Raw genomic sequence first — 23,134 nt, 5'->3', positions numbered from 1 at the left:
TCAAGACTGGTCGAGACTGTGTCGAGACAGGTCGAGCATTTGTCGATATAAAAAAGAAGATGTGGTATGACTGCCAATGAGACAACTGTCCGCAAGAGATCACAATGACACAGAAATTAACAATTATAGGTCACCGTACGGCCTTCAACAATGAGCAAAGCCCCTTCCACATAGTCAGCTATAAAAGGCCCCGGTAAAACAATTCAAACGAGAAAACTAACGGCCTTATTTATATAAAAAAATGAACGAAAAACAAATATGTAACACATAAACAAACGACAACCACATAATTACAGGCTCCTGACTTGGGACAGGCACATACTTAAATAATGTGGCGGGGTTAAACATGTTAGCGGGATCCCAACCCTCCCCCTAACCTGGGACAGTGGTATAAGACCATTTCAGACTATACCAAGATTATCAAGTACTGAATCAGACTTATTAAGTAAAGTCGAGTACAATTAAGTACAGTTAAGTACTGTCAAGATTATGTCGAGTCTTATCAGTAAAATATGTGCTCGACTTACTAGTCGAGCACAAAATAGGGTCTTTTCAGACTCTCAGCAGTTTGTAGTGATAGCAAACAAAAAGTGCGAGAATCGCAGGAACTTCAAAAGGAACGAAACCTGGTGCGTCGATAGAAAAGCGCCATGTTCAATGCATAGATCACCGGCCATGTGAATCTACAATAACATAAAATGTTACAAATGACAACCGGAACAGTTCAGACGATTTTTTTTATATTTAACGACACAAGACCGCGCAACATGTCGCTAGAATATTGAGACACCGAAGTATCGTATCGGTCATTCAATTCGTGATTGGGACCGTAACATTTGTGTAAAATTCTGAAAACGTGATCATATTCTAGAATTTGAGATCGTTATACTTTTGATAAAAATGGCGATATGTTTTCTTAATGCATTAAAGACATATAACTACTTCAAGAAATACAACACGTATATATATAGATCTATACAATTCGTCAAGTCGACTTAATGAAGAGATCACAGTTCACCACTTATTTTGTTATAAGGGTAGGAGTTTATTAAAACTACGACAAATAGTAATGTTTGAAATGTGTAGTTTTAAACCGGTTACGTTCGTCATAACAGGCCAACCTTTAAACGTATATATCTTCTATTGATAATCCTTCTTTGCCATGATTTTAAATACACCAAAAACTTCGATTGTCGCAAATGAGTAATCGTTGGCAGTTTAACTGAGAAGCAGGTAATTGAAAAAGAAACAATAATTATCAAAAATTTATCTGTGGGACTTCATGTTTGATGTGGGAATTGTAGGTTTCAAAGTAAATGCCACATGTGAACATATTGTATGTAATTTTGTGCAATATTCCTCTAATTAAATATTCATCATATAGTTCCTACTTGTATCATATATACAAACAATAAAACAAACATATTCTTTTGTAAAGAGAACTTGCCGGAAACACTTAGTAGTCAAATAATGTGAATGCAATAAACAGTATTGATGTGAAAATATCAGCATAATATTTTCATGAACAAATTTACATTTTTAAACAACATATTTAAAAGAACGAACTATTTTTCATATCTCCAATGCAAGTCTGGGGATTTTGTCTCGACTCAAACAAAACAGTTACGTACAATTTAGTGACAGATTAATATTTTTGACACAAATGAGTTAACTCAATCATTTACAGTTCTGTTATTTTGATACCCTGATATACCTTTAAATGATAATGTATGGGACGCCTCAGCTGCCTTATGATAACATTTACCATATCATTAAGGGTAGAGATATATCTTGAAGAAAATCTTCTATACTATAACGGCATTTGACTATAATACTCTGTCAATTTGCTATATCAATAAGGGAAATTGATATACTTTAACGGCATTTGACTATAATACTCTGTCAATTTGCTATATCACTAAGGTAAATTGATATACTACAACGGCATTTGACTATAATACTCTGTCAATCTTGTATATCATTAAGATAAATTTATATACTATAAAGACACTTTGATACAACATGGTGTTATGAAGATAATATTTAATACTATGAAGACATCTTTATATAACATGGAGCTACATTTTCATATTGATATGTCATTTTAATAAACTAGTATGTGATATTACTACGTCATAAAGATACATTTCAAACTATACAGACATTGTTATATAGCATAAAGCAATTTTTTCATACTACTTTGTCACCTCAGTATGTTATAACAATACATTTGTATACTATACAATCATCTCGATATAGCATGGAACAATTTTATCATACTATTATGTCATAATCTATCTTATAAAGACACATTTTAATATCAAGCTTATAATTCTTATATCACGAGGTGTCATCTAGTAGACTATTTTATTACGCTATAAGACCATTTCACCATACCATAAGACCATTTCACCATACCATAAGACCATTTCATCATTCCATAAGACAAATCTATTAAAAGCGGCGAAAATTCCCCGCGAAATTAATCAGCAACATTGGAAAAATATAAAAAAAAACCGTGAAGGAAATGGTATTGCGGACCCTAGGAAATCGCTTTCAAGATGAATGAATTTATCGACTTTAGCGATGCGGAGCTGAAAAGACACGAAAGGCGATACCTACAGTAATAATATAAACAATTCTTGTTTTAAAGAGGATAACTCAAGCCAGGAATTTCGTTACCACAAATTTCTTAAAACTTTTACTAATTTCTTCCATAGATATAATTAAATATTTGGTTTTGAAGTTTGGTTGTGCCTTTAGAAACCTTATTTCTAACGGGATAGCACATCCTCATCTTTACGGATGGTTTTTTACCGGGCCTTGGAATTTGAAACGATTATGGTAAACTTATCGATCCTTTAAATACTAGTAAACTTATTCTAAAAGGTTACCAATTTAAAACTGTAATTAGATCGATAAATATTGTTTTTTATTGGTATTAACAATGATTTTGTTATCAGTAAATTAAAAGCAAACTAAATATTTCTATAATGTTATATACATATACACATTCATGGATCTACAATCTGTCTATACCTGCATCATGGCATTATACAAGGTCATGTTTTCTCTGACTGTGTATGACGTCTTTACACCGGCTAAATCCATTAGATGTTGGATGTTTACTGATTGATAATTTAGTCTTAGATGCATGATTTTTTTATTAGTTGTTAGTGACTTTGACCTAGCTGTCAGTAACTACGAGTACTCTCAGATCTGTGCTTAGCGTCTTTTTGTTGTTGAGATGTACAAGTACCCGGCCACGTCCACTTGTATTTGTAGTATTTGTATTTCTTCAATCCATCTAATGAGTTAAGCCTTTTTTAACTGATTTTTATAATTCGTTCTTATATTGTAGTGAATTGTACTGTTATGCCACTGTCCAAGGTTAGAGGAAGGTTGAGATCCCGCTAACATGTTTAACCGTACCATACAGTGGCGGATCTAGAAATTTTCATATGTGGGGGGCCGTTGACTGCCTAAGAGGGGGCCCGTTCCAGTCATGCTATAGTGATTCCCTATATAGCAACCAATTTTTTCTAAGATAAAGGGGGGGGGGGGCGGGCCCCCTAAATCCGCCTCTGCCATATTCTTTATGTATGTTTCTGTCCCAAGTCAGGGGCCCGTATTTCAGTAGTTGTCGCTTGTTTATGTGTTACAAATTTATTTTCGTTCATTTTTTTGTACATAAATTAGGCCGTTAGTTTTCTCGTTTGAATTGTTTTACATTGTCATTTTGACCATTTCTGTGTTTCTATAGCTGACTATGCGGTATGAGATTTGTTCATAGTTGAAGGCCGTACGGTGACCCATAATTTCTGTGTTATTTGGTCTCTAGTGGAAAGTTGCCTCATTGACAATCACACCACATCTCCGACTTCTTTATATCAGATAGTTACAAGAAGCGAATCTCTCCCAAGGCCCTCACATTCAAGTTACAATACAATCAAACTCAGATATTTACACATAGTTAATTTAAAGGTTGTTATCCCTAAAAAATAAACAAACTAAAAAATGAATAACATACAAGCTTAAAACAAAAAGATGGCCCATATTCTTTTCCCCAAATTTTAACATGAAAGCAACCTGTATTTTTTAGATAGTTTACTTAAAGCACGTGTTTGTAAATTATTGACAGGTACGGTGCAAAATGTATACAAACGTTACAACTTTCCCCGTACCCAATACAATTTAGCTGTATTTTTGAATATTAGTATTAACAAAAAGCTGAGAGCCAGATTGGTATATGTTTAAAATGACAGTATTGTTAAAATCATAATGATCTGTAGAATGAAGTTCACAAACCAATGCTAAGAGTTGATAAATCTTTACTTTTCCATTTCTTTTACGAATTTGTATAGCGTTTTATAGACACATTCGGGTAAAAGAGGGAGGGGTGCAATTCAATACTTTATTGATAGGGGTGTCACTGGGGTTCCAGTACCCCACCTTTTTCGTATAATTAAGATTCTTAAAATGCATAACATTTGACAATTTGCGTCAAATTTCGCGTATGCAAAAGTGTGATTTTTTTCCATGTTGGTTTGGTTTCATAAGGTGTATTGAAAAATTGACTACCAAAGTGACAAGAGGAAAAACTTGAGGACAGCCATGAACACCCAGATTTTTGACTATGAAAAAAAAATTGGCTTTTTATTGAACAAGAAATGACTTTTATTTTTTAATCTTATATATTTCTATTATTTTTGCCTACCTCGTCTGTTGTTCCAGTCGCTGTTACACTTTCTCTAATGTTAATGGATTTGTGCTGTCACCAGAAAAAAATAATTAATAATCAACTTGAATTGTTACTTATTATATACGTGTCAGTGCAGTTAAGCAGGGAGAGCATGTCTGATATGTGTAGGAAAAATGCGTCCTGGAAGGATGAAATGTCGTCTTTGCAGACTGTTTTCTGTTCGCTTGAAACGTATAAAATCCAACTAAGCATGTATGCCTTGTATGAAACATGCTCATATTCAAACCACCATAACTTACTCCTGTTCCGATATGAATGTAATATCTGTTACTGGACCTTAAACACTAGCTCATCATTTTCATTCATTTTTTTCAATTAACAATCCAGTCTAAAACTTAAAATTCAACGGGATATAGTATATATATATATATTTCTCATCGATATTTAATATTATATATTTGATTAATTTTTATTTTGTTTCGTTTATTTCGGTTTCTTTCGATCGTTTTTATTTCGTTTCAACCTTTACAGGTTCCCGATAATATCGTTCCTGTCTGATGTTGGTGGGGGATCATCGTTCGGTTTGGGTACGTAAATCAAAGATTAACACCTGAACACTTGTTTTTTGAAACAACTTCGAATATAAATTAAAAAAATCAAAACATAAATGCCTCCGGGTGCGGTAGTTTCTCGCTGCATTGAAGACCCATTAGTTGCTTTCGGCTGTTGTCTGCTCTATAGTCGGGTTGTTGTCTCTGACACATTCCCCATATGGAAAATACGGATTACACATTTTTCACCGTACCTTTCAACATGATTTGCAAACAAATGCTAAACTAGCTAAAAAAGTAAACTATCTAAAAAAAACAGGTTGCTCAAATGATAGTTAAAATTTAACGAAAAGAATATAAGCCTGCATCTTTTTGTTTTAAGCTTGTATGTTATTTAGTTTTTGTTTGTTCATTTTATTGAGGTACCAACCTATATGCGTTGTCTTTCGTGTCGCCCTAAGTCTTTTCAACTCCGAATCTCTGTGGACAAACAGTGGCGGATTCACAACTTTTTGTAAGGGGGCCATTTGAGCTAAGGAGGGGCCACTCCAGTCATGATTCAGTGATTCCCTATATAAACAACCAATTTTTTTTCAACAAAATAGCCCCCCCCCCCCTTTCCAGTCCCCCTGGATCAAACTATGGCAAATGCAGCATTAGAGTCGATTAATTCCTTCATCTTGAAAGCGATTCAACAAGGTCCGCAAAACGATTTCCTTCACTATCTTTTTTTGATAATTAAAATCGACATAATAATATGACAACATTGTTCCATGTTATATCGAGGTGATTGTATAGTATACAAATGTATTGTTAAAATATACTGAGGTGACAAAGTAGTATGAAAACGTTGCTTAATGTTAAATTGAAATGTATTGATAGTGTAAAATGTATCTTTATGACGTAGCAATATCACATAATAGTTTATTAAAATGACAAATCAATATGAAAATGTAGCTCCATGTTATATAAAGATGTCTTCATAGTATGAAATATTATCTTCGTAACAAAGTGAAATGACAGAATAATATGGAAAGCTAACTCCATGTTGTATTAAAGTGTCTTTATAGTATATAAATTTATCTTAGTGATATAGCAAATAGACAGAGTAGTATAGTCAAATGCCATTATAGTATATAAATTTATCTTAGTGATGTAGCAAATTGAAAGAGTATTATAGTCAAATGCCGTTATAGTATATAAATTTATCTTAGTGATATAGCAAATTGAAAGAGTATTATAGTCAAATGCCGTTATAGTATATAAATTTACCTAAGTGATATAGTAAATTGACAGAGTATTACAGTTAAATGCCGTTATAGTATATAAATTTACCTTATTGATATAGCAAATTGACAGAGTATTATAGTCAAATGCTGTTATAGTATATAAATGTATCTTAGTGATATAGCAAATTGACAGAGTATTATAGTCAAATGCCGTTATAGTATAGAACATTTTCTTCATGATATATCTCTTCCCTTAATGATATGGTTATTGTTATCATAAGGCAGCTGTGGCGTTCCATGTTAATGGCTATTAATAAAATAATGTGATATAGTTTATTGAGGAGGAACAATGTGTCTCAAATTGATTCTTTATATAACAAATTCAGACAGCGTACTCCTGTTAAGTAATATACATAGATTTGTTTTAAAATTATTTAAGTCAGTCCATTTAAATATATTTGTACTTTTATATTCATATTAGATAGGAATAAGGCCACACCAATTTGATTTATAGTTCTTTGGATTTTCTAGCTCCTGTTTTTGAGAAATCAAGTTTTCAACAAAAATAAAGAAACTACCGATTCCGCATTTTTTGGGTCCGCATGCCGCTCCAAAATTAGTCTTATTTTTTTTTTTCTTACGGACGCTTTCTTTTTGCATATAATCAAATTTGGGTTCAAACGCACGTGTGATGAATTAAAAAAAAAGTGAAAGGAAATATAAAAATCAAAATGTCAAGCCATAAGTTGTAGTGGTTTCGGCTCATTGCGAAGGACAATCAATCATTAAACAAACGGATATCCGTTGTTCGTCATCATTTACATTGGAAGATATTTTTTATGAAGCCAAAAGGGTAAATGTTTGTCAATATTTCGTTTGATGATTTCAAACACATACAAATTCGCCAACAGATTCGGCATCACCTATCATAGACCGAGATTACTCTGACGTGCAACGGCTGTTTTGCCAGACAAGCCCCAGCTCTAGCTTGTCTGGCAAATCAACCTTTGGACGTCAAAGTAATTTCTGACTTACACCTATCAATGTCATGCTGTTGGCACTGACATGGATATTTCTGTGTTGGGAGAGTTAAACTATCACGTAGTAATTTGTTAATTTTAGAAAAGATGGAACATCCTCCGATCCAAACAATAATTTAAATAAATTACCAACAGGTCCCCCTAAAAAATATGTTTGCAGTGTTAATAAAAAAAAGAACAGAACTGCCTAAAAAACCTAAACCAAAATCATGTGTCAGAACAGGGCAAGGAGAAATTGATAGGCCCAGAGAAACTGTTGTTTGACCTTATTGACCTGGCTAGTACTATAGAGTGTGGATGGTCTTCAGATACTTTAGAATCAGGGACATTTTGTGCAGAACAAACTTAAAAATGCTTTGTGGTATATAGACCACATTCATAAAAGACTGCAATTTACTGTGAATAGTTATCAAAAGTACCAGGATTATATAATGTAGTACGCTTGACGTGCGTTTCTTTTACATAAGACTCATCAGTGACGCTCAAATCGAAATATCATTGTAAGCCAAACAAGTACAAAATTGAAGAGCATTGAGGATCCAAAATATGTCAAAATCCTACTATCATGACTATCAAAATAAAATCTATGCGATATTAAAAATGTATTTATTCCCAGAGTGCATCTTACAATTAACAGTACATGCATTTATTAGCTAATTTTGATTAGAAAATCCCATGTTTTGTTTAGGGCCTTTTCAGAATTAATTGTATGGGGGAGGAAGGCACCTGTATTAAAATTTGAAGGGTGGTGGGTATTAAGAAAGATTGCTTGAACATTTAAATGAAATATCCAATTTAAAATGTATGCATGGTGGGGTCGTGGGGTCAATTAAAAGTGCTTTCCTTCCCTCCCCCATACATTTATTTTTGGAACAGCCCTTGGTGGAATTTAATTAAACCTTAAACATTGCCAAGGCTGTTCACCAAAATGTTACAAACTAAAAGTATCAATTTGATAAGTGTCGTGTGTTTTGCATGCTCTTTACATTTGTGGATCATTGGTATTGCCATTTCTAAGTCACATTTAAGAGGTTTTCTTCAAATATTTGCTGCTGCAAAATGAAAGAGTCTACAGTTATTTGGTTAGAGTCCGAATAATGTATTCAAATGGAATAACAGATTTTATGCATCAAAACATCAGTGCTTTTACTTCTTATTATGTTTGATAAACCTAGCATGTGACACTTTAAAAAAAAAAGATATTGCTCGCTCCTCTTGCAGACCACTCGCCTTTCAAAAACTCATTTTCAAAAATGTTTTAGAAACAAAAAAAATTTCGCTCGCTCGCCCCAATTTTTTTAGAGCAAATGTCAGAAGAAATATTTATCAAATTGGTGTGGCCAAAAGTACTATTTGCAATGAATTTTTCTAAATAAAGAGTACAATTGAATAACCTATTTTACTTGATATCCTAATTATTTGTTTATTGAATATTTAACTTGATAACAAATGGGTGGGAACAGTTTACAAAATTATTTGCCTGATCCTTTTAGATTTTTAATTCGTCATCGTCCAAGTGAACTTTTTTTCTTCCGAAAACAGTGCACCATTGTCAATAGAACTTCAAACAAACGATCCTCATGGGTATCTAGAATAATCATATCAGACACAATCTTTAAATTACATATGAGACGACTATTCTAAAAACAGTAAGACTGCAAACGCATGTCGCTAGAGATTTGATGCACCATTATATATCGTTCAACCAATTTGTGATTGTGACCGTTAAACGTTTGTAGTGTTTCAAGATTCTCTCCTCATAACACTTTTGGAGCAGTCTTTTTTTGTGAGGATCATACTATGTAGTCGAAAATAATAAAGATTTTGAAGCAGACATAGTTTCAGTTGTATCCTTTATGTCTAGTTCACTTGAACATTTGAGATGCAATCAATCACCGACATGTTGGTCACTTATTGTCAAAACATCATTTCTGTATCTGAAAAGAAAATTAAAGTTCGTTGCAATACATTTTCTGTATATGAGAAGGAGTACATTTTTCGTTTTGTATTTGAGAAAGTGTTGCATTACTTTTGTCTCATATAGGTATTCACATTGGAATATTTTGTTAAATATCAGTTTATCAAACAGTATTAAACTAAGTTGTCGATTAAATGTTTTAGCATGCAATATATAAAAAAAAATTGTTTTGGATAAAAAGACTTCAAGCAGCTTATCCTCTCGGTCTAAATGATAAAATATTAGGGCAGGGGAACATATCTAAAACTCATATCGATGTCATTAATATTGTTGATAAACGACTTAGAAATAATAGGTCTCATGGTAAACGCAAGAACCGTAATCAACGTATTAAACATCGTATAAATTATACACTTGCTGATCTGTTATCTATAATAAAGAATAATGGCAGACATCAAGTATTATGCAAACTGGGTCAGATACCTATAAGTAAATTATATGCTATTTTTCTGGAGTGTGATAAAATTTCAACGAAAAAATATCATCCAGATAACGGTAGGTATTTTTGAAAGTATCAACCAAATATAACAATGATGGGTCTTTACCGAGTTTGGTCATAAACTGAGATTCATAGCTAGATACACTTACTGGAAATGTGAGGATATGATTGAAGCTTTAAACTTTCTGCTTGATAACATGTATGTACGTTTCGGCGATAAAGTGTATCGTCAGGTAGTAGGTATTCCTATGGGCACCAACTGTGCCCCTTTAATAGCAGATTTATTTCTATATTGCTATGAATCTCAGTTTATGACCAAACTCAGTAAAGACCCATCATTGTTACATTTGGTTGATACTTTCAAAAATACCTACCGTTATCTGGATGATATTTTTTCGTTGAATAATCCGGAGTTCTCTTAATTTACTTCCGAAATTTACCCAAAAGAACTTACTTTAACTAAATCTAACATAAACAGCAGCAGTTGTCCTTTTCTAGATTTAAACATTTCAATTTCAAATGGGAAACTTCATACTAAAATTTACGACAAAAGAGACGATTTTTCATTTCCTATTGTTAATTTTCCTTTTTTAGACGGCGATGTGTACTTAAAGCGAGGAAATCACTATGTGATCCTTGTAAACTCATCGAACCTTTAAACAAACTTATAAATAAGGGTTATCGTACCAATATTGTAATAAGATCTCTGAATATAGTTCACATTGGCACTAATATTGATATTGTCATCAGCAAATTAAAACATAACTAAATTTCATTATCTTTTGAGGCGAGATGTATAGAGACACAGACACGTTAACTTGTATTTCTATAGAAGTCGCTCTTCACTATACTACTACCTGTCGACACATTTCTTTTTGGCATTGCACAAGTCATGTCTTCTTTGACTATTAATGACGTTAAAATACTAAATCCCTGTGATGTGTTTTAGTCGATTTTAGTCTCTGATGCATGATTTTTTATTATTTATTGGTTTTGGCTTTTAACTAGCTGTCAGTAACTGCGAGTACTCTCAAATCGTATTTTCTTGTTAATTCGACCTGTTGATACTGTTTATAATGCTTTTTTGTTATTTTTAATTTATATGGATCTTATCTGTACACCAGCTTTCATTATTTGTAATATCTTCAATTTGTCACTTATTCTTACAACATTTGTATAAACTTCAAGATTATAAAAAAAACGTTTTTTTTTTCTAAAGTGAACATTGATTGGTTAAATATTTCTCAGTCATGTCCTGTGTTTGAATTTGTTTGTTAGCTTTTTGGTCATGAATGTTTGTCTCTAATATTTAATTAACTGTGCATTTGTATTCAGATATCGCAGATCAAATTTATTCGTTCATTGTTTAATCATACGTTTTTTGATTGAGTTAAGTCTGCCAATTGATATTTGATCGTATGTTTTTCTTTGTTGTGATGTTATGCTATTGTTTCAGGAAAAGGGAGAAGGTTTGGATCCATTAAAACGTTTAATCCCGCTGCAAATGTTTGCACCTGTCCTAAGTCAGGAATCTGATGTACAGTAGTTGTCGTTTGTTTATGTAATATATACGTGTTTCTCGTTTCTCGTTTTGTTTATATAGATTAGACCGTTGGTTTTCCCGTTTGAATGGTTTTACACTAGTAATTTTGGGGCCCTTTATAGCTTGTTGTTCGGTGTGAGGCAAGGGTCCGTGTTGAAGGCCGTACTTTAACCTATAATGGTTTACTTTTTAAATTGTTATTTGTATGGAGAGTTGTCTCATTGGCACTCACACCACATCTTCCTATCTCTATTGTATCTACCCATTAAAATCAGCACCATGTAGTGATTGATATCTGTTGTATGTTCAAGCTATCGGGGTGTTTGCTTTATGCGTTCCCAGTGCAGATTGGTCTAGAGGTGCTATTCTCACGAACGGAGGTCGTTACATAGTTAGTTTCATGTTTACCCATATATATATCTATTTTACTTAATTTGTACTTTATCGAAAAAGTGTGAATTATATACTATATGTACTATCGTCTACAAACAGTTTTAAGTTGGCGTCTTTCTAAACTGTTCAATAAACTAGACACTTTTTTGTTGGCGTGTTCGTCAAATATACTAACTACAAAATATGTTCTGTTCGCGTCTTTGTAAGATGTATTTGTATGTAGTTTTTTTTTAGTTTTTTTTAGCCAGTTGTGTTGTAATAGAAGTTCTTTCATAGTATATTAATTCACTGGAACAAATATTACAACTTCAGTCGTTGTTTAGGGTTATTGAAGATAACTATTCTACAGGCCATGTTAACCCAATAGGAATACTACAAAATGTTAAAGATGGTACAAAGTATTTGCCTTGATGTTTGTGATTATACGATTTATCTTCCATGCGTTCCTTTTGCTACATTGTTTACAAATTAAAGGATTGACCTAATGATATTTTAAACATAATTCAAAGGCTTTAATATTTGTGTGGCCTTTGTATGTCATGCCTAATAATTTGTTCAACTCTATTTTACGTATGTTATTAATGTCTAATTATCTCCGTAAGGTTGTTCAACTTAATATGACACGGGACTTTCATTAGAATACTTGCTGATCTTCTCATCATTAACACACGTGGACGTATTTGTTTAGAATTAAAGACATCTGTCTTCTTTCATTACGAGAACTAAAAGATAAATGTTCTAGGCATAAACATCTTGATATTGAACAACGGTAGCTCAGGGATATACAATATCATAAAGACATAGGTTGGGTTATTACGCAATGCAATATACAGTTTATGACGTAGTGTCTGAGTTCTTGGAATTTTTATCCTTTTTAGATGACCTAAATTAGTAATGAAGAACAGAAATCATGGACATATTCATCCTACTGACTGTCCTTCAGGTATGTATCATTTAAATCATTTAAATCTTCTAATAATAGATTTTTTTTATTTTCTTTATCATTTGCGTCATCTGAGCTTTGGGCCTTCAGATATAATTATAACAACCGATTAAGGTTGACCGGAGTATAGACATATGGTCTTCTCTAAACTTCCGGACAAACACTTTTATACAACGTATAAAAGAAAACAAAAACGTCGTGCTCTATTCTGAGCAGGTATATAGGCTCTCGGTCTGTATACTTTTTTTATGCCAATCCATTTCCGTAACTCAACATTTGGTGTTAGAATTAGGAAAGATCAGTATTACATCATTTGACCGTGAAGAACATTTTTTCTATGTGTCCGAAAGTTTCTGAATAATTATCCACAAAGATGAGTAACTAGTGGTAATACTATATGTACATTTATACTATTAAACGAGAAGACCTCATTTTTTGTGTCGCTTCTCTTACTCCAACAATAAATTATTCACCATGCCTCTGTGTCCTATAGGTACCATGCATAGTCGCATTTGTCGTCCATTCATATGACTATTCAGTTTGGGTTATTTTGAGAGAAAAACGCAAATAAAGGCGTCCGGATATTGATTCCGTATTCAAACCGACTTTAAGACAGATATGACTTCCGGTTTTAACATTGAGAACCAATTGTATGATAGATAACAAAAATGAAAAGTAAATAAGCCAATCAGGGCGTTGTCCATACCGTGGTTCGTAAGAACCACTACTATTATACTTATGTTTTAACTTGCACATAATTTTTATAAGTACTCGGACGGGGACAGGACAATTTATCTGCATGTATACTATGATTAATATACTACTATAATAAATAGAGACTGTCTATATAATATAGCAGTGATCACCACGGAAAAGAAACTTAGAATTAACACTCAATAGAAAGTTAAATACACTTTTACAGAAATGCGAAAATAATGGAATATAAGAAAAACAAAATAATAACGGATTTTGAAAAAAGGAGAGAGGGCTTAAAAATATCGTCCTGTCTTCATATACCTATATGATTTTTGTTATCATTTCTTAAATTCTCCAGACATAAAATCTTTTACAAAAATTCATCCTAAAATAGTTAACATACTTTCAACCAAGCCTAAAATGTCCGCGATTTCGCTTTTAAGTCAAACAGGACTTACGGATTTAAACTTGCACATACATTTCATAAGAGTACTCGGGGACAGGACAATAGTTATCATCAGTCGCGTTGATATAGACTCTCTATATAATATAGCAGTGATTGCCTTGGAGAAAAAACTTGAATTGGATAGTTGATAGCAAATACACTTTAATTATAGTATATGTATGTTCATAGTTTACAGAAACCCGAAAATAATGGAATTTAACAGAAAAAAAAAAATAACGGACTTTGGAAGCAAGGGACAGGGAATCAACTATTTCCAAGTACCTATGCAATTTGTTACCTCTTCTGAAATTCTCCAAACATGAAATCTTTTACAAAAATTCTCCCTGCAACAGTTTACATACTTTCAACCAAGCTTTAAATGTCCGCGATTTCGCGGATGTGTTCTACTGTTTATTAGATTACATAATATTGATGAAGACAAAGATTCACTTGTACATAGTTCAAAGGAAACGTCCCATTATTTCACAGATAATAAACAAGTAGTTTGACTGTTTAGTCTTCACGGACCTCAAGTATTTGATACCTGTAATTTGTGTTTAAAGACAAAAACAATTGTGAGTTAATAAACCGTAACGATCTCAAACTTGCTGTTTGGTCTCATGTGAAAAAAATGTCTTAATGTACTGATATCTCTCTTTGTGGACAATATTTGATTATTATGCAACCTTATAATCTTGCTCAACAGTGATGTGAAATATGTAAATAAACCAGCACCAACCACTTCAGACTTAATTTGTGTACATAATTTTTATTCAAAAGTGACAGACATTGACCTGTATTTTTTCAATTATACTTATATATCAATAACGTTCGATGCATTTCACTTGGTCTTATCGTCTACTGAATGAAAGATGTACAAACCATACATATCTCATAGATTTAAGACCAACAAAATATTGTCAAATGACGAGTTAGAACTGTCACTTCAGTTACATGGTTTACTTGTCAACCACTCGTGGTATTGATGAACATCGTTCAACATTGAATGGTATCTTACTGAATGAGTCAATTGAACTGTCCCATATAAATTTATTTGTGGACAATACATTACCAATGTTATTTCAACTGATCGGGCGGAGCTTACGTTTTAATTTGCATAAGGACAGTCTGCTTGCAGATGTGTGTGCTTATGATGATTACCGTTTTAATTGTTACTGATTTCTAATCACCTATCAGTGTCATCAAAGAAATTTACAAATGAATGACTGGACACTTCATAGATGAGTTTATCCTAAAACACCTATATATAGATGGTCTGGTTTATTATGAACGAACCGGTTAAACTCCGCCCAGTCAAGTGAAATAAATCGAGTAATATCATTAATAAAAAAAGTTTTTTGATAATCTATTATGTAGTTTTCGTCATTTATCTTTAGTTGCACAAACCAACATGAAATTAGGTTTAACAATAAAAAGGAGTAGGTCCGATAAGCGCTGATTTTGGCCTCAAATCTAAGGTTCATCTGACGAAATATTTTGGACACTTTTTAAACACTTAAGTGTCTATTTCATTTGATTCAATTAGTGTATGTGAAAGATTTTAACTGATCGAGTCTTTAATAACGCTCCAATTCAAGCTCAAATATGAATTACAGTTGGGTGCAGACCAAGCATTACATGTAGACGGGCCGAAAAAGTTAACGCGGCGTTTACTCGCGTGCACTTCATGTAAACGCCGCGTTAACTGTGCGTTAACTCCGAAATTGCAGTAGACATTAAAAGTTAACGGGCGTTTACTTTCGCGTTTACCTCCGCGTTAACGCAAAAACGGCGCGTCTTCTAATTGTGTAAAGAGTAAACGGGCGTTTACTTTCCCGTTTACCTCCTCGTTAACGTGGAAAAATGCGCGTCTTCTATTTTCGTAATAAGTAAACGCGCGTTTACTGTTTGTAGTAAACGCCCGTTAACGCAGATTGTCATCGTAACCTGGATACACTGACCTAAAATATGAAATGATAAGGAACATCAAAATTAATTGACCAACTGGTCATTTCTGCTTGACATCTTGACGATTAAAGTTATTTAAAAATGTCACACATTTGTATTTAATTGAACAATAATTATAGTAAATTTCTTCGCAAATAATAGTTTAAGTATGTTTATTCAAATACATGTAATTTAATCATCACCAAAATCAAACAGTTTTCTCATCTTAGACAGACTGACTCGTAAAACAAAATTATTTGATATCATTAACCAAAACTGACAATATTTACCTCTTAACAAGTTATCTTATTCTATATAGAAGTAATTCAGTTATATTTTTATGCCATAATTGACCAAATAATACAATTGACAGCAATTTTTGTACCAGCCTGACGGCCATGACCTCTTTTTATTTAAAATATTGAATAGTAAACAAAATTCAGTAGTTTTCATACATCAGACTAACTCGTAATATATAATTATTTGTTCGCAACAACCAAAACTGACCATATAAGCAATTTATTATGTAAATCTATATAGCCCGCATAGTAAATGAGTTATATTTTGATATAAAGATTGATTGTATCATAAAAAAGGAAGCAATATTTGAATATTATGATATAAAAATGTTGTTTGCATCAATTTAGAGTGACAGCATGTCCTTTTTTATTCAAAATATTGAATCGCAAACAAAATTCAATAGTTTTCTTACCTTAGACTGACTCATATAATAAAATTATTTATCCGCAACACTCAAAACTGACCATATAAGCATTTCATGATGTAAATCTATATAGCCGCATAGTAAATGGGTTATATTTTCATGTAAGAATTGATTGTATATTGAAAAAGATAGCAGTATTTGAATATAATGACTAAAAATTTTTACTCGCATCCATTTAGAGTGTTAGCATGTCTTTTTTTTATTCAATATATTGAATCGTAAACAAATTTCAGTAGTTTTCATACCTCAGACTGACTCGTATTATAAAATTATTTGTGCGCAACACTCAAAACTGACCATATAAGCATTTTATTATGTAAATCTATATAGCTGCATAGTAAATGAGTTATATTTTCATGTAAGGATTGATTGTATAATAAGAAAGGTACTAATATTTGAATAGTATGACTAAAAAATTTTGTTCGCATCAATTGAGAGTGCCAGCATGTCCTTTTTGTATTCAAAATATTGAATCGTAAACAAAATTCAATAGTTTTCATATCTCAGACTGACTCATATAATAAAATTATTTGTCCGCAACAACCAAAACTGACCATATAAGCATTCTAGTATGTAAATCTATATAGCTGCATAGTAAATGAGTTATATTTTCATGTAAGGGTTGATTGTATAATAAAATAGGTAGCAATATTTGAATATTATGACTAAAAAAATTTGTTCGCATCAATTTAGAGTGCCAGCCTGTCCTTTTTTTATTCAAAATATTGAATCGTAAACAAAATTCAGTGGTTTTCATACCTCAGACTGACTCTTATAATAAAATTATTTGTCCGCAACAACCAAAACTGACCATATAAGCATTTTATTATGTAAATCTATATAGCCGCATAGTAAATGAGTTATATCTTCATGTAAGGATTGATTGTATAATGAAAAAGGTAGCAATATTTTAATAGTATGAGTAAAAAATTTTGTTCACATCAATTTAGAGTGCCAGCATGTCCTTTTTTTATTCAAAATATTGAATCGTAAACAAAATTCAGTAGCTTTGCATACCCCAGACTGACTCGTATTATATAATTATTTGTCTGCAACAACCAAAACTGAACATAATAGCATTTTATTAAATAAATATGTAAATCTATATAGCCACATAGTAAATGAGTTATATTTTCATGTAAGGATTAATTGTATAATGAAAAGATAGCAGTATTTGAATATTATGACAAAAAAATTTTACTCACATCAATTTACAGTGCCAGCATGTCGTTTTTTTATTCAATATATTGAATCGTAAACAAATTTCAGTAGTTTTCATACCTCAGACTGACTCGTTTTATAAAATTATTTGTACGCAACAACCAAAACTGACCATATAAACATTCTATTATGTAAATCTATATAGCTGCAGAGTAAATGAGTTATATTTTCACGTAAGAATTGATTCTACATGTATAATGAAAAAGGTAGCAATATTTGAATATTATGACTAAAAAATTTTGCTTACATCAATTTAGAGTGCAAGCATGTACTTTTCTTATTCAAAATATTGAATCGTAAACAAAATTCAGTAGTTTTCATACCTCAGACTGACTCATATAATAAAATTATTTGTCCGCAACAACCAAAACTGACCATATAAGCATTTTGTTATGTAAATCTATAGAGCCGCATAGTAAATGAGTTATATTTTCATGTAAGGATTGATTGTAAAATAAAATAAGTAGCAATATTTGAATATTATGACAAAAACATTTTGTTCGCATCAATTAAGAGTGCCAGCATGTCCTTTTTTTTTATTCAAAATATTGAATTGTAAACAAAATTCAATAGTTTTCATATCTCAGACTGACTCATATAATAAAATTATTTGTCCGCAACAACCAAAACTGACCATATAAGCATTTTATTATGTAAATCTATATAGCCGCATAGTAAATGAGTTATATCTTCATGTAAGGATTGATTGTATAAGAAAATAGGTAGCAATATTTGAATATTATGACTAAAAAATTTTGTTCGCATCAATTTAGAATGCCAGTATGTCCTTTTTTATTCAAAATATTGAATCGTAAACAAAATTCAGTAGTTTTCATACCTGAGACTGACTCATATAATAAAATCATTTGTCCGCAACAACCAAAACTGACCATATAAGCATTCTATTATGTAAATCTATATAGCAGCATAGTAAATGTGTTATATTTTCATGTAAGGATTGATTGTATAATGAAAAAGGTAGCAATATTTTAATAGTATGAGTAAAAAATTTTGTTCACATCAATTTAGAGTGCCAGCATGTCCTTTTTTTATTCAAAATATTGAATCGTAAACAAAATTCAGTAGCTTTGCATACCTCAGACTGACTCGTATTATATAATTATTTGTCTGCAACAACCAAAACTGAACATAATAGCATTTTATTAACTAAATATGTAAATCTATATAGCCACATAGTAAATGAGTTATATTTTCATGTAAGGATTAATTGTATAATGAAAAGATAGCAGTATTTGAATATTATGACAAAAAAATTTTACTCACATCAATTTACAGTGCCAGCATGTCGTTTTTTTATTCAATATATTGAATCGTAAACAAATTTCAGTAGTTTTCATACCTCAGACTGACTCCTTTTATAAAATTATTTGTACGCAACAACCAAAACTGACCATATAAACATTCTATTATGTAAATCTATATAGCTGCAGAGTAAATGAGTTATATTTTCATGTAAGAATTGATTCTACATGTATAATGAAAAAGGTAGCAATATTTGAATATTATGACTAAAAAATTTTGCTTACATCAATTTAGAGTGCAAGCATGTCCTTTTCTTATTCAAAATATTGAATCGTAAACAAAATTCAGTAGTTTTCATACCTCGGACTGACTCATATAATAAAATTATTTGTCCGCAACAACCAAAACTGACCATATAAGCATTTTATTATGTAAATCTATAGAGCCGCATAGTAAATGAGTTATATTTTCATGTAAGGATTGATTGTAAAATAAAATAAGTAGCAATATTTGAATATTATGACAAAAAAATTTTGTTCGCATCAATTAAGAGTGCCAGCATGTCCTTTTTTTATTCAAAATATTGAATTGTAAACAAAATTCAATAGTTTTCATATCTCAGACTGACTCATATAATAAAATTATTTGTCCGCAACAACCAAAACTGACCATATAAGCATTTTATTATGTAAATCTATATAGCCGCATAGTAAATGAGTTATATCTTCATGTAAGGATTGATTGTATAAGAAAATAGGTAGCAATATTAGAATATTATGACTAAAAAATTTTGTTTGCATCAATTTAGAGTGCCAGCATGTCCTATTTTATTCAAAATATGGAATCGTAAACAAAATTCAGTAGTTTTCATACCTCAGACTGACTCATATAATAAAATTATTTGTCCGCAACAACCAAAACTGACCATATAAGCATTCTATTATGTAAATCTATATAGCAGCATAGTAAATGAGTTATATTTTCATGTAAGGATTAATTGTATAATGAAAAAGGTAGCAATATTTGAATAGTATGACTAAAATATTTTGTTCACATCAATTTAGAGTGCCAGCATGTCCTTTTTTTATTCAAAGTATTGAATTGAAACAAAATTCAGTAGTTTTGCATACCTCAGACTGACTCGTATTATATAATTATTTGTCTGCAACAACCAAAACTGAACATAATAGCATTTTATTAAATAAATAAGTAAATCTATATAGCCACATAATAAATGAGATATATTTTCATGTAAGGATTAATTGTATAATGAAAAGATAGCAGTATTTGAATATTATGACAACAATTTTTTACTCGCATCAATTTACTCGCATCAATTTACAGTGCCAGCATGTCGTTTTTTTATTCAATATATTGAATCGTAAACAAATTTCAGTAGTTTTCATACCTCAGACTGACTCGTTTTATAAAATTATGTGTACGCAACAACCAAAACTGACCATATAAACATTCTATTATGTAAATCTATATAGCTGCAGAGTAAATGAGTTATATTTTCATGTAAGGATTGATTCTACATGTATAATGAAAAAGGTAGCAATATTTGAATATTATGACTAAAAAATTTTGCTTACATCAATTTAGAGTGCAAGCATGTCCTTTTCCTATTCAAAATATTGAATCGTAAACAAAATTCAGTAGTTTTCATACCTCAGACTGACTCATATAATAAAATTATTTGTCCGCAACAACCAAAACTGACCATATAAGCATTTTATTATGTTAATCTATAGAGCCACATAGTAAATGAGTTATATTTTCATGTTAGGATTGATTGTATTATAAAATAAGTAGCAATATTTGAATATTATGACTAAACAATTTTGTTCGCATCAATTAAGAGTGCCAGCATGTCCTTTTTTTATTCAAAATATTAAATTGTAAACAAAATTCAATAGTTTTCATATCTCAGACTGACTCATATAATAAAATTATTTGTCCGCAACAACCAAAACTGACCATATAAGCATTTTATTGTGTAAATCTATATAGCCGCATAGTAAATGAGTTATATTTTCATGTAAGGATTGATTGTATAATAAAATAGGTAGCAATATTTGAATATTATGACTAAAATATTTTGTTCGCATCAATTTAAAGTGCCAGCATGTCCTTTTTGTATTCAAAATATTAAATCGTAAACAAAATTCAGTAGTTTTCATATCTCAGACTGACTCATATAATAAAATTATTTGTCCGCAACAACCAAAACTGACCATATATTAAGCATTCTAGTATGTAAATCTATATAGCCGCATAGTAAATAAACTATATCATCATGTAAGGATTGCTTGTATAAGAAAATAGGTAGCAATATTTGAATATTATGACTAAAAAATTTTGTTCGCATCAATTTAGAGTGCCAGCATGTCCTTTTTTATTCAAAATATTGAATCGTAAACAAAATTCAGTAGTTTTCATACCTCAGAATGACTCATATAATAAAATTATTTGTCCGCAACAACCAAAACTGACCATATAAGCATTCTTTTATGTAAATCTATATAGCAGCATAGTAAATGAGTTATATTTTCATGTAAGGATTGATTGTATAATGAAAAAGGTAGCAATATTTGAATACTGTGGATTCATTTATTTTCGTGGGTATCAATTTTCGTGGTTTGAGGAAAACTTACATATTCGTGGATATTTTATTTCGTGGTTTTGGCAAAGTCTACACTCATTTCTTTACAAAATTTGTATTTCGTTGAACATTTGAATTCGTGGTTCTCCTGTACCCACGAAATCCACGAAAATTGGTATCCAACGAATATTAATGAATCCACAGTAGTATGACTAAAAATTTTTGTTCACATCAATTTAGAGTGCCAGCATGTCCTCTTTTTATTCAAAATATTGAATAGAAACAAAATTCAGTAGCTTTGCATACCTCAGACTGACTCGTATTATATAATTATTTGTCTGCAACAACCAAAACTGAACATAATAGCATTTTATTAAATAAATATGTAAATCTATATAGCCACATACTAAATGAGTTATATTTTCATGTAAGGATTATTGTATAATGAAAAGATAGCAGTATTTGAATATTATGACTAAAAATTTTACTCACATCAATTTACAGTGCCAGCATGTCGTTTTTTTATTCAATATATTGAATCGTAAACAAATTTCAGTAGTTTTCATACCTCAGACTGACTCGTTTTATAAAATTATTTGTACGCAACAACCAAAACTGACCATATAAACATTCTATTATGTAAATCTATATAGCTGCAGAGTAAATGAGTTATATTTTCATGTAAGAATTGATTCTACATGTATAATGAAAAAGGTAGCAATATTTGAATATTATGACTAACAAATTTTGCTTACATCAATTTAGAGTGCAAGCATGTCCTTTTCTTATTCAAAATATTGAATCGTAAACAAAATTCAGTAGTGTTCATACCTCAGACTGACTCTTATAATAAAATTATTTGTCAAATATGCCACAAAATGTCCCTTTTCAGATGGTTTTCGTCAAAAACGAAAGTGGCCGCATCCGTGTTCATCCTCAACCTTTATATATGTTATGTAATATCATCAAATACAACTTACATTTCAATATGAAGAATGGACACAAATGCGGCCACTTTCATTTCAGACGGAAACCGTCTAAAATTTAACTAAATGCTAAAATTGTGAAGATTTCAGTAATAAAGCATGACTTAATGATGCCAGTACCCCATAAATGTCGAATTTATTGTCGAAAACAACCCATATTTATGTAGAAGAAGCATTCTACTTTCCAATAGATAACTTAGGGTTTACGTTTTAACAATTTTGTAAAACTGCAATATTTTGGGGCCTAAAAGATGTCCTACCGGGCCTACTCCTTTATAGAAATATGATTCTTGAATTGCAGATGAATTTCGAGAAATTTACAACACAGTCATGTTCTGTACCTTATACGTATAATTTTATAAATTCCAGATCTAGCACTTAATTTCGCAGGTAGGTTAATGCTGTTCGAGAGTAAATCGGCTATTCATT

At 31.2% G+C, this 23,134-nt stretch overlaps 1 protein-coding gene across 1 annotated transcript in view; it reads left to right on the top strand.

The window, feature by feature from the left end:
* Positions 1-23,134, top strand: part of LOC139497771 (uncharacterized) — a 293,518-nt gene that overhangs the window by 8,276 nt on the left and 262,108 nt on the right. Inside the window, exon 2 of the mRNA XM_071286006.1 lies at positions 12,754-12,818. Coding sequence (XP_071142107.1) covers positions 12,786-12,818 — 33 coding nt within the window. The 5' untranslated portion in view covers positions 12,754-12,785. The remainder of the gene's footprint in view (positions 1-12,753; positions 12,819-23,134) is intronic.

The sequence above is a fragment of the Mytilus edulis genome, chromosome 12 (genome assembly GCF_963676685.1).
Source record: "Mytilus edulis chromosome 12, xbMytEdul2.2, whole genome shotgun sequence".
Lineage (NCBI taxonomy): Eukaryota > Metazoa > Mollusca > Bivalvia > Mytilida > Mytilidae > Mytilus > Mytilus edulis.
The sequence above is the reverse complement of the archived record's forward strand: the minus strand, read 5'-3'. Positions and strand labels throughout refer to the sequence as shown.